The 12,369-nt window shown below is 34.3% G+C and overlaps 1 protein-coding gene across 2 annotated transcripts in view; it reads left to right on the top strand.

Moving 5' to 3' along the window:
- Nucleotides 1–12,369, top strand: part of SEC63 (SEC63 homolog, protein translocation regulator) — an 85,831-nt gene that overhangs the window by 53,295 nt on the left and 20,167 nt on the right. For both annotated transcript variants that reach the window (XM_043439023.1, XM_043439022.1), the window contains 8 exons: nt 725–775; nt 1,850–1,958; nt 4,132–4,226; nt 4,327–4,459; nt 6,081–6,173; nt 6,940–7,094; nt 9,177–9,324; nt 10,609–10,691. In XM_043439023.1, the coding sequence (XP_043294958.1) occupies nt 725–775; nt 1,850–1,958; nt 4,132–4,226; nt 4,327–4,459; nt 6,081–6,173; nt 6,940–7,094; nt 9,177–9,324; nt 10,609–10,691 (867 nt within the window). The remainder of the gene's footprint in view (nt 1–724; nt 776–1,849; nt 1,959–4,131; nt 4,227–4,326; nt 4,460–6,080; nt 6,174–6,939; nt 7,095–9,176; nt 9,325–10,608; nt 10,692–12,369) is intronic.

Raw genomic sequence — 12,369 nt, 5'->3', positions numbered from 1 at the left:
TAGAGAAGAGAAAGTTTGTTAGCTACCAGATTTAGGATTGAGTAGTAGGACAAAAATCAGACCAATAGAAATTACTTGGAAACAACATTATATGTTCTGTTTGATATTGAGGCAAAGAAGCCAGGTTTTATCATTTATTTCCAAGACACTAACTACTTGCAAAGATGTGGATGACCCTTGAACAACAGGGGCTTGAACTGTGTAGGTCCACTTATATATGATTTTTTTCCCCAATAAATACAGACTACAGTATTCCACAATCCATGGTTGAATCCATGGATGCAGAGCCACAATATGGAAGGCCAGCTCTAAAGTTATATGTGGATTTTCCACTGCAAGGAGGTTGGTCCCCCAGCCCCAACATTGCTCAAGGTCAACTGAGGTTGGCTCTCCCTATCAGCATGTTTCACATCCCTGGATACTCTGTTACCACCAATTTATATAAAGGACTTGAGCATCCCTGAATTTTGGTATCCTTGGGGGTTTTGAAACCAGTTCCTCTCAGATACCGAGGGATGACTGTATATGCTGCAGATTCCCTATCTGCAAAAAGAAAATAATAATGGTACCTTCCTCACAGAGTTTGAAAGTAAGAATTCAATGAAATACATAAGATGTGCTTTTAATAGTGCCTCCTCCATGTAAGCCTCAAAGTAAGTGTTCATGGATGTTGTAATTTACCTCATGAAGGAATGATCTTTTTTTTCCTCCTTTTCAATTCAAGGTTTTACTTGTATATGGCTTGGCATTCATGGTTATCCTTCCAGTTGTTGTGGTAAGTTCCAGCTCTTTTTATTAACATTTTTTAGGGAACAGAATGGGTGGCATGGTTTGGGGTCTCCTTATAAGATCGTAATTTGTGTTAGAATATAATCCATAATCCATTAATCCTTGAGTTTTAAGAATTTTATATTCAACTATCCTTTAAGGTCTTCTAAAGGTGACATCACTTTAGTATGTTAAAATGTGTCTCCTTATGATTCAAAAGTTATACACAGATGAGATAATACAGATATATTTAGAATTTAAAATGAAAGTCTTCCATTACCACCTCCCCCAACTCCATTTCTCTGTTGGAGATAATCACTGCTAAGTTTGTTGATTTCCTTTTCAGATCTTTTTCTATGCATTAAATGTATATACACATTTTAAAAAATGTGGTCTTACTATATATATTGTCCTGTGACTTCTTTGCTTCATGCAGGAGTACATGTAGAACAACCTCATTTTTAAAAACAGTTGCATCAGTTCAGTCAGTTCAGTCACTCAGTCGTGTCTGACTCTTTGCGACCTCAAATATAGAGATACCATAATGTTTATGATTTTATTGTTTATTACCTTCATGACTGGTGGTGTTCTTACTGATCTTAGGGTTCCTATTAGTCCTGTAGTGAGGCTAATAATTAACCTGTCTTGCTTTCTTCATAGGATTGTTGTGTTAGAATCCAATTGTATGGAATAATGTGAATGAAAGTAGTATATCAACTGTAAAATTGCTCTTACACTTATTTGTCAAACATTTGTTGAAGACATGCCATGTGTCAGAAACCAGCTTGTTGTTTATAGCAATGGGTTGTTTCATTCCTGTTTTGTCTGTAAACAATTTCTAGTTGAAACTTAAATCTTTTAATCATATATATGTAATGAGATAGGCTGGTATTTAGGCATCATGCAGCATAAATACTTGCCGTATAAATCACTTGAAATATATAGTAAAGGTATTTGTTCTAAAGAGCAAATTTTTATTGGTTTATGAACATTTAGAAAATTTGACCATAAACATTCTGCATCAAAATGAACATTTATTGTGGTTTTCATGCTTTTTTTCTTGTTTAATTTTGTGTCTTAGGGCTCTTGGTGGTATCGCTCAATACGCTATAGTGGAGACCAGATTCTAATACGCACAACACAGATTTATACCTACTTTGTTTATAAAACTCGAAATATGGATATGAAACGTAAGTAAATTTAAGTAACTGTGATAGTAAATTATTTTCTGAGTCATTTATGTGGAATTGGTATATATATTCAGTTGGAGAAATTCCATTTTATAGTTTAGGGATATTCAGTTCATTATAGCTAAAGCTGGAGGAAGATGCTAATACCCTTTGTCATATTTCTTGGTCTGTAGTTCTGTTATTCTCATTCACTCAGCTATATGTATATGTATATATTTTCCCTTCAGAGATTTTATGGTAAAGCTCCGTGTGGACTAATTTTGTAATAATTCCAGCTAACATTTCTTGAGTATTTATTGTTGCCAAGTATTGTGAGGCACTATCATGTATTAACTCATTTAATCTTTGTATGCTCCCGTAAATAAGTGCTGTTTTTAAGCACATTTTATAGATGAAGAAACTGAGCTCAAGGATACACAGTAAGTGACAGCTAGGATAGAACGCAGTCAGTGTGGTTCCCAAGCCAGTACATTATACCATGCTAATGGTGTAAAATAAGTCGAGGTTTTAGGAGTGTTTAAAGAAATTTGCCAAAATATTTCGTTCCCAGAGGCTTATTTCAGAATTTATTATGACATAAAAAGTAACATCCTGAATACTTTCTTTGATTCCATAAAGCTAGGATTGTAAATTTTATCCCTGGAATACTTTATATTGCTTTTCAGAATCGCTGCTCTGTTGAAATCTTACACATTAAAAAAAAAAGGACATAAGTTTAAAATTGTGCTTCATGCGTGGATGCATTTTTTTTTCCAAAACCTCAGTGGACTTTGTCATATTTTTGTGTTTGCCAATTTTATTAACTTTCTTGGTAATGAGAAAGAGATTTATTTTATAATCCCAGTATTATATGACTGTGTGAGCTGATTTTATATTTCTGAAGAATGAGCAGGTCTTTTATTTCTGAGGAATGAGTGAATGTTACCCTCCCTTGTGCACATGTACACTCTTCTTTGTGCTGGATTGAAATATTAATTTATAAACATTCTCCCTTTTGAAAATATTTCATGTTTGTAACCAGTTTTAATATGTTTTTTGGATCAGTGATCTTGAGTTCTGTTTCATTTCTGAGGGTGGTACTTAGCCTTACACAATTCTTCCAGAAAAGCTTTGTTTAGCTTTATTTAATTTTGTTTGGTTAGTTATGATTGGTTTTAGGACTGGCACCATTTATATGCTGTCTTAGGAACTGTTGTTTTCATTCAAACATTTGAGGGTAGTAATAGTAAGAGCTCACACACATTACTATGCTTATGTGTATCAGGCACATATGAAGAAATTGAGGCCCATAGAGAAGTGAAAAATATTGTCTTAGGTCATTCAGCTAGGGCTTGAAAGCTTCAGGGTTTATGCACTTAACTTGTATACTGTCCTGATTTTTGTGAGAACATTGCATGAATTTTCTGCCATAAGGTGAAGATTGATAACTCTAGTGCCAGTCATTAAAGAGCTTGTATAGACTAAGAAAAGTAACACTAATATATGTGACCTCAAATCATGTGTATTTCAAGGAACACTGTTCCCACAAAGCCCTCCATGATTCCATAATAAAAATTTTTGTAAATTACAGTACATTTTAGATTACTCACGGCATTGAGGAGTCATGAAGTGAAGAAACCTGAAACCCTTTTTAACCCCCTTTTTCCACAAAGCAGTTAGTAATGTCACATAGAATACTTGCTGTTGCTCTGTAGCTCAGGGAACCCTACTCAGTGTTCTGTGGTGACCTCAATGGGAAGGAAGTCCAAAGCAGAGGGAATATACGTGTATGTATAGCTAATTCACTTTGCTAAACAATAGAAACTAACACAGCATTGTAAAGCAGCTGTCCTCCAATAAAAATTGATTCTTTTTAAAAAAGAAATTTTATGTGGAACACATGGTTACATCTAGAAACCGATGCTATTTGTAGTGGTTTTAATGCACCTAGTTGCTTCTGGGCCCTTAATTTGACGTGTATTTCTATTTACTTGTGATAGGTAATATTACAAACACTTTTTAAAAATGAGATGTTTCTTTTGTTGCGAGAGAAATTTTTACCTGTTAATATTGATTTTAGCATTGTGTGTGACTAGAAAACTGCCTCCCTCTAGCATTAATCTGGTATCATTTGGGGAGGGTGATTAAGGGTTAGTAAATTTATTTTTCTTCATATTTCTTTTGTTTTTTTTAGGTCTTATCATGGTTTTGGCTGGAGCCTCTGAATTTGATCCTCAGTATAATAAAGATGCCACAAGCAGACCAACAGATAATATTTTAATACCTCAGGTTAGGCCTGTCTCCCAAATTCTTTGATAAACATTTAAATATTAAAGTTTATGCTTTATTAAGTATACATTTTTTTAAATAATTATTTTATTTTCCCTAGCTCATCAGAGAAATTGGCAGCATTAATTTAAAGAAGAATGAGCCTCCACTTACTTGTCCTTATAGCCTGAAGGCCAGAGTTCTTTTACTGTCTCATCTTGCTAGAATGAAAATTCCTGAGACCCTTGAAGAAGGTATTTTGATTCTACTGTCTGTAGAGTTTTAGTGGTACAAAAGCAGTAGATTTAATTAGGCCTCATGGTACAGTGTTTTTGTCACTGTTCTTTTTTGCTCAATCAGATAATTACTCAAGGACCTTTTAAAAACAAATCTATATGCTACATACATAATTACTTTCACAAATACTTTGAAGGTCTTAGTCAAATGATTTGGCAAATGTTAAAATGTTGTATTTCAAGGTAAGAGAATACTCTATGAAAAATGTCTAGTTAATTTCAGATTATTCAATAATTCGTGATGACTTTTTTTAAAAAAAGAATTTTGAAGCTTTTTGCGGGGAGAAAAAATGGATTTCACAACAGATATCTCAGTCAGCACCACTAGTACCTCCACCATACTCCAGCTGCTGCTGAGTCGCTTCAGTCGTGTCCGCCTCTGTGCGACCGCATAGACGGCGGCCCACCAGGCTCCCCCGTCCCTGGGATTCTCCAGGCAAGAGCACTGGAGTGGGGTGCCGTTTCTTTCTCCAGTGCGTGAAAGTGAAAAGGGAAAGTGAAGTCGCTCAGTCGTGTCTGATTTTTAGCAACCCCATGGACTGCACCCTACCAGGCTCCATGGGATTTTCCAGGCAAGAGTACTGGAGTGGGGTGCCATTGCCTTCTCCCCATACCCCAGCAGTAGTTAACCAGTGAAATGTCTATTTAATCTTTACTTAAAGCTTCATCAGTACTTGAAGCCATCTATTCTACCTAAAAAAAAAAAAGCAATAAATTAGGACTGTGATGTCTCCAGGAATGTTGTGAATTTGAGTGTCCTCTTTTTTCACTTGCATTATTTCAATTGAAAGTTTTAAGAGTTATTATCCTTAGGGAATAAATTTTCTTTCTGAATGAACCAACCCACCCTCCCCCTGCTTTAAGCCAATAATGCAATCAAATGCCTTTGAAAACAAGGTCAGTTGATGCTCAGTGATTAATGATAGTACCATAGGCTACATATGATGGAATTAAGGTACACTATTTAGGCATTGTTTATTGAAGTTGCAAAGTAGCTGGTAATTCTGTTTCTAATATTCTGTACAGATATGAAGCCATCTCCATTTTTACCAATTATGTAAGGAACAGGAAACAAATTTATTTTAGATTATCAACTCCACTGAATGATCTCAGTGGTTAACTATTATTGCAGTATAAGTGAAAGAATCTCTCTCCCCTCCTCCTATCCTCTCTCTCCATTTAGTTGACATTCATTCTCAGTCTTAGTCTTTAGACTTATCCTTAATTATAGAAACTTAGATGCACAAGAAAAAAAATTTCGAAGTTCTTCAGTTAGCGAGGTTATGATTAAGTTTAAGACTGTTACCAGAAAAAAAGGTAGGGAGTAATTTATAAAGCCAAAAACCATAATATTAAAAGTTTGCCTTTAAAACATCTAATCTGAGCTAGGATTTTCTGACTGATTTTTTGACTTGGTGCTGCCGAGGAGAAACAGTTGTGTTCAGCCTGTAAAATTCTGAGGTCATATGAAAAATTTGTTTGACAACTTAAATTTAGCTTTAGTCTTGGACTACAAGTAATAAAAATGTTTTAGTATAAAAGAAGAATGATTTGTTTCAGGTGTTTTATTGTTTTGCAGATCAGCAATTTATGCTGAAAAAATGCCCTGCCCTGCTTCAAGAAATGGTTAATGTAATCTGCCAACTAATAATAATGGCCAGGAGCCGTGAAGGTGAGGAGGAAGCATAATTATGTTGTACTTTTTCTTGCAAGCATATAGTATAGGTTATACTTTTAAGATTTGTGGGAACCTAATATATTTCTGTCTGTAAGTTGAATCAGCTTTCCCAATTTTGCTTATGGTTTTTCTTATTTTTCCTGTATTTTCTATCATGTGAATGAAGTACCACAACTTATGTTTTTTAATTCAGTTTTTTCATTGTTTTATTGGGTTTTTTTTTTGTTTGTTTGTTTGCAAAGATTTAAAATATCCTTTTCTTCCTCTGAATATTTTTAGAATTAGGTTAGCAATGAGTTTGAAATAATTCTTTTAAGTGCTGTAATGATGATTCGTCTGACATGTAGTGTTTTTTGCATGAAGGGAAGAAAAGAACAAGGAAGTTTATGGTCTATAATGGAAAGAGACCCTTAAGAAAGGAGGTGGTGGTTGTGTTTTGTTGTTATGAATGATGTCATTTTGTGGCATGACATCAGTATGTTCTTAATACCAAAAATGTCTTATGATTTACTGGTTTTGGAAGTGGTACAAAGAATTTTTCTATTAAAATCAATGGTTATTGCTGGTTAATGTACATTTGACCAAGTTTGTATATTTTCTGTGTCTTATCCAGTAACTTTTAAAGGAAAGTCAACACTGTGATCATAAAATTTGAGGTGTTAAGGGTGTTCACATGGATTTGTGTTTGTTATGAATTTTGTACTCTGAACCATATAAATAGTCCAGCCCTGTTTTTGCTTTTCCTCCTGTTCTTTCTAAGAAAGGGAGTTTCGTGCTCCAACTTTGGCATCCCTTGAAAACTGCATGAAGCTTTCCCAGATGGCTGTTCAAGGCCTTCAGCAGTTTAAATCTCCCCTTCTGCAGCTCCCCCACATTGAAGAAGACAATCTTAGGAGAGTTTCTAATCATAAAAAGGTAATTTGCCACTTGAAAATTAGTTTTAAGCAGTCTGTCATGTCACTTAAAGGTAACAGGAATGAAAATTTTTCTAGAAGTGGTTACTATGAACATCTTAGATTTGCAATGTTTCAAGCATTCTAAAACTGTCCCTCAAGTGATTCTGTTAACACTTTCTTGAATAGGTAGCTGTTTTGTAACATTTTATTCATACTACTGAAATGATTTTACTACGTTGGGGGGGGGTCAGATTTTTAGCAGTTAACACTTTGTTCTTTATGTTGCCAAAATAAATGTACTGTGTAAAAATGCACTGTATACTTTTCATTTATTTCATTAATGGCTTAAAGCTTGAGCAGTAGTTTGATTATGAACAAAAAATTAAGCATTCAATATACAAGTAGATCATATAAAGATAATTCTTATTTAGAAATTATATAGATTATGAGAATGAATTTTGTGTGTGTGTGTGTGTTAGTCACTCAGTCGTGTCCGACTCTCTGTGACCCCATGGACTGCAGCCCACCAGGCCTCTCTGTCCATGGAATTCTCAAGACAAGAATGCTGGATGGGTTGCCGTTTCCTTCTCCAGTGTGAATTTTAGTAGTAGTAGTAGTGTAGTCGCTAAGTCGCGTCCAACTCTTGCGACCCCACAGAGTGAATCTTAAAAGACACAGCAGAAAATGTGTATAAATGAAAAACGAGGAAATACAGGAAAAAATGGAATGAAATTATAATTTTAAACATCACTTTGTATATATTAGACAAAGAGGACAGAAGATAGACATTGGACTTGATAGTAGTAAGGTAGAACTAATAAATGTATATTAGAAATTTATATCAGAACACTCTTCTCTCAAGTAAGTGTGTTGCTCTTTTAAATTTGATCACATTTAAAGTCATAATTGAAAACTTCAGAATTCAAAAGCAGGCATTTCACATGCCTCATGATCTAATTCCTATCTGTGAAAGTAAAAATTAATAACTGGCATCAAATACTCAGAAATTAAAAAACCTTCTCCTTGGTATTTATTTAGCCAGGATTGGTATTACTGCAGTAACAGATAGCTATATTTAGAAAATAACAAGAATGAGAATATTGCATAAGTTCAGTTAAGTCACTCTGTCCTGTCCAACTCTTTGTGACCCCATGGACTGCAGCACACCAGGCTTGCTGTCCATCACCAGCTCCTGCAGCTTGCTCAAACTCATGTCCATTGAGTTGGTGATGCCATCCAACCATCTCATCCTCTGTCGTCGCCTTCTCTTGCCTTCAGTCTTTCCCAGCATCAGGGTCTTTTCCAATGAGTCAGTTCTTTGCATCAGGTGGCCAAAGTATTGGAGCTTCAGCTTCAGCATCAGTACTTCCAGTGAATAGTCAGGACTGATTTCCTTTAGGATTGATTGATTTGATCTCCTTGCTCTCCAAGGGACTCTCAAGAGTCTTTTCCAATACCACAGTTCAAAAGCATCAATTCTTTGGCACTCCATTCTTTATGGTCCAACTTTCCTATCCATACATAACTATTGGAAAAACCACAGCTTTGACTAGACGGACCTTTGTTGGTAAAGTAATGTCTCTGCTTTTTAATAGGCTGTCTAGGTTGGTCATAGCTTTTCTTCCAAGGAGCAAGTGTCTTTTAATTTCTTCTAAAAAAAAACAATTAAAAGAACATTGTATAGTAAAACCTAAAGAGTACATGCAGCTATATACTTGGAGATAAATTCGTATTCTCAAAGGTTTTTATCTTTAAAATTAAAAACAGAGGTCTGCAAACTGAACAAATTAAATGACGACAGTTCCTGCTTGGGTCAAGAGTCTATAGGAATGTTACTGTTTTTTCCCTTCAACTTTAATTTTTTCTAATTTAAAAAATAACTGCGTATTAACTTTGTAATAAAAAATTCTTAAATTTAAATTTCCTTGGAGAAGAGGGCTGTGAAATGCAGTAAAGTTGTATTTTCTGCTTTTAAATGTATATAATTTTAACATTTTTCTAAAATCTTTTGGATTTTGTTTTAGTAAACATACTAGTAATTTTCTTCTTATGAAAAGTTTCATGGCTTTGGGATTTATTTTCTGTCTTCTTTTAAATTTAGTTCAAAATTAAAACTATCCAGGATTTGGTGAGTTTAAAAGAATCAGATCGCCACAATCTGTTGCACTTCCTTGAAGATGAAAAATATGAGGAGGTTATGGCTGTTCTTGGGAGTTTCCCGTATGTGACTATGGACATAAAGTCACAGGGTAAGTGAGAGGTTTCCTGTTGTTTCCCTGTTAATGGACTGGCTTTTGTTTATTTGGCTCAAGGTTCTCAAAACATTTCACTTCATAACTTTTAATTAGACTTTGTAGAATTGTAGTTTACCTGTCAGATTTGCTGTGATGGAAGATGTTGTAGAGTTAGTAGTTTTGGTTTGAGAACGCTTTTGTTCTATAGTTCAACTTGTAGGAACATCTTAACTTTTCAAATGGAAGAGATTTCCAAATGTAATGGAAGATATTTGAAATATTTCTATTGTTAGTATAAAATAGCTGCTTAGTTCTAAAATTAATTTTTAAAAAAACCTAACTTATTTATACATATTAAGCCTGGAAAATCACCACACTCTGTGCCACATTTCATGTGTTTTTCTTGACTTACTTTTGTCTTTGTGTCTGCTTGGAGTGGAAAAAGAGATAGAGATTATTTTTCTACTTACATAATTGTCCTAGAATTCCCATTTTACAACTGAATATAATATTTTAGAATGGTGACAGATTTAGAGATTATTCTGCTCCATTCCTTCATTGTGACATTATTCTGAGCTTTGGCATTTACTAAGTTGCTGCTGTTAGAATGTTCTTGTGGGACCAAGAATACAAGGATGTGTTAGGAATTGTTCCTGTTTTTAAAGGGCTTGTAGTTAAGTTCATTTTATCATTAAGACTTTTGGGGATGTATGCAGCAAATTTGTTTGAAAAAAGCAAACAATGCAAAAACATTGCAGAAAACATCTTTAAGGTGCTTTTTCATTTAAACAATATTTTGAAGTTCTTGCCTTAAAAATTAAGTATCTTTAACATTTCTTAGAATACTAATTTGCAGGCATTTGATTATACAGGTAAAATCTCATGAGTATAAAGTTTGTGCAATTTAGTAGAGTGACAGAACACTCTTTTATATCAGTGTGAGAGAAAGCTATGGTAACCCTCACAATATATTGTATTTTAAAGGATCTGGACTTGAAACTTGGCGGTGCCAGCATAGCCCTTTTGTGGCCTTGGGCATTTTACTTTATTCCTTAACCTCAGTCTCTTTAAAGAAATAATAATGCTTCATAGAGCTAATTTAAGGATTAAATGAGTACATTGTTGAAGATATCTTCTGGAGAAATTTATATAGAGTAGATAGTAAATTACTTTTTATTTAGTAGCCTTAAAATTCTGTATGTTTGAAATAAAGTCTCAGATTGATTTGGATAAGTTAAGTTTTGCTGTTTACCTTGACATAGAGATTGGTTTTTATTTATTTTTTCTTATATCTTACAGTATTGGATGATGAAGATAGCAACAACATCACAGTAGGATCCTTAGTTACAGTTTTGGTTAAATTGACAAGGCAAACAATGGCAGTAAGTAGTCTGTATTTTTATGCTTTGGGAGTTTATATGTTAAGATATTTATGTTTATTTTCTCATTTTAAGTTATACATTTTCAAAGTCAAAACTATATAGTTTTGCAAATCTAATTTTGCAGATTCTATTAGCCGTTTTGAAATTTTAATTTTAGATTTTCTCATTTGTTTTCACACACACAAAGTTGGAAGATAGATGAATTCTTCAGGTGATGATTTGTTAATTCCCTATAAAGCATTATAATGTAATCTGGGTATCTTTCTTAAACTATAAAATATTACACAGAGATTGATTATTGATTATTGTTGAGAATTTCATTACCTACTCCTTTTTAATCAGTTCTTGAGAAAATTTACTCCCTTTTATTTTTTATTTTAAAAAGTACAGTAAAATAGCTCTTTTCCTAATTATGTAAAAAATTTATGCTGTCTGGGAAACAAATTTAGGCAATGCAGAAAACTATGGGAAGGAATTAAAAGCATCTAAAATTCTGTCACTCTGAGATCATCAGTTTTGAAGCTCATCCTTTGCGATAGCCTGATGCATGAATACCCACAGAATTAAAATGATACTGATACTGATAACATGGATCCCTTATTTTACCCCTGCTTCCTTAGGAAGCCACCTTGTCAGACCCAGATGACCAGAACTCAGTCTTGTGTAAATCCTTTTGTATCTTTCCCCATGCTCTTGTTTACTATCTGGAACTTTTCAGTGCATATATGTACATGCATACATATGTATGCTGGTACTGTTCTCATTCTTTTTCATTAAATCTAGTCATATGTATGTTTCCTGCATCTTGTTTTTCTCAGTTTTTGTTACATATTTGTATTACTTCCCAAGCTAAGTGCACCTCCCAAGTTGCAAGTATCATTGTAACTAATTTTTACTAAACTACAGTATTTCAGCTCAGTTTTATTGAACCAGTGGTAGATTTTAGCCTCTTCTACTCTGAGGTCTATGGGCATTTGCAGGAAATATGCTGCATTTAAAACCCATGTCTATCTTTCTGGCTTACTTCACTCTGTATAATGGGCTCCAGTTTCATCCATCTCATTAGAACTGATTCAAATGAATTCTTTTTAATGGCTGAGTGATATTCCATGGTGTATATGTACCACAGCTTCCTTATCCAAAAAGACCAATCCAGGATACTAATGCATATATATGGAATTTAGAAAGATGGTAATGATAACCCTATATGCAAAACAGAAAAAGAGACACAGATGTGAAGAACAGACTTTTGGACTCTGGGGGAGAAGGCGAGAGTGGGATGTTTCGAGAGAACAGCATCGAAACATGTATATTATCAAGGGTGAAACAGATCACCAGCCCAGGTGGGATGCATGAGACAAGTGCTCAGGGCTGGTGCACTGGGAAGACCCAGAGGGATGGGGTGGGGAGGGAGGTGGGAGGGAGGATCGGGATGGGAAATACATGTAAATCCATGGCTGATTCATGTCAATGTATGACAAAAACCACTACAATACTGTAAAGTAATTAGCCTCCAACTAATAAAAATAAATGGAAAAAATAAAAAAATAAAGTAGGCACTTTAAAAAAGTAAACAAAATAAAACCCATGTCTAAAACCTCTGGTAGAAAAAGCATATTTTGTAGTTGCTGTTGTTGTTGTATTAGTTGCTCAATTGTGTTGGACTCTTTGGGACCCC

The sequence above is a fragment of the Cervus canadensis genome, chromosome 20 (genome assembly GCF_019320065.1).
Source record: "Cervus canadensis isolate Bull #8, Minnesota chromosome 20, ASM1932006v1, whole genome shotgun sequence".
NCBI lineage: Eukaryota > Metazoa > Chordata > Mammalia > Artiodactyla > Cervidae > Cervus > Cervus canadensis.
The sequence above is the reverse complement of the archived record's forward strand: the minus strand, read 5'-3'. Positions and strand labels throughout refer to the sequence as shown.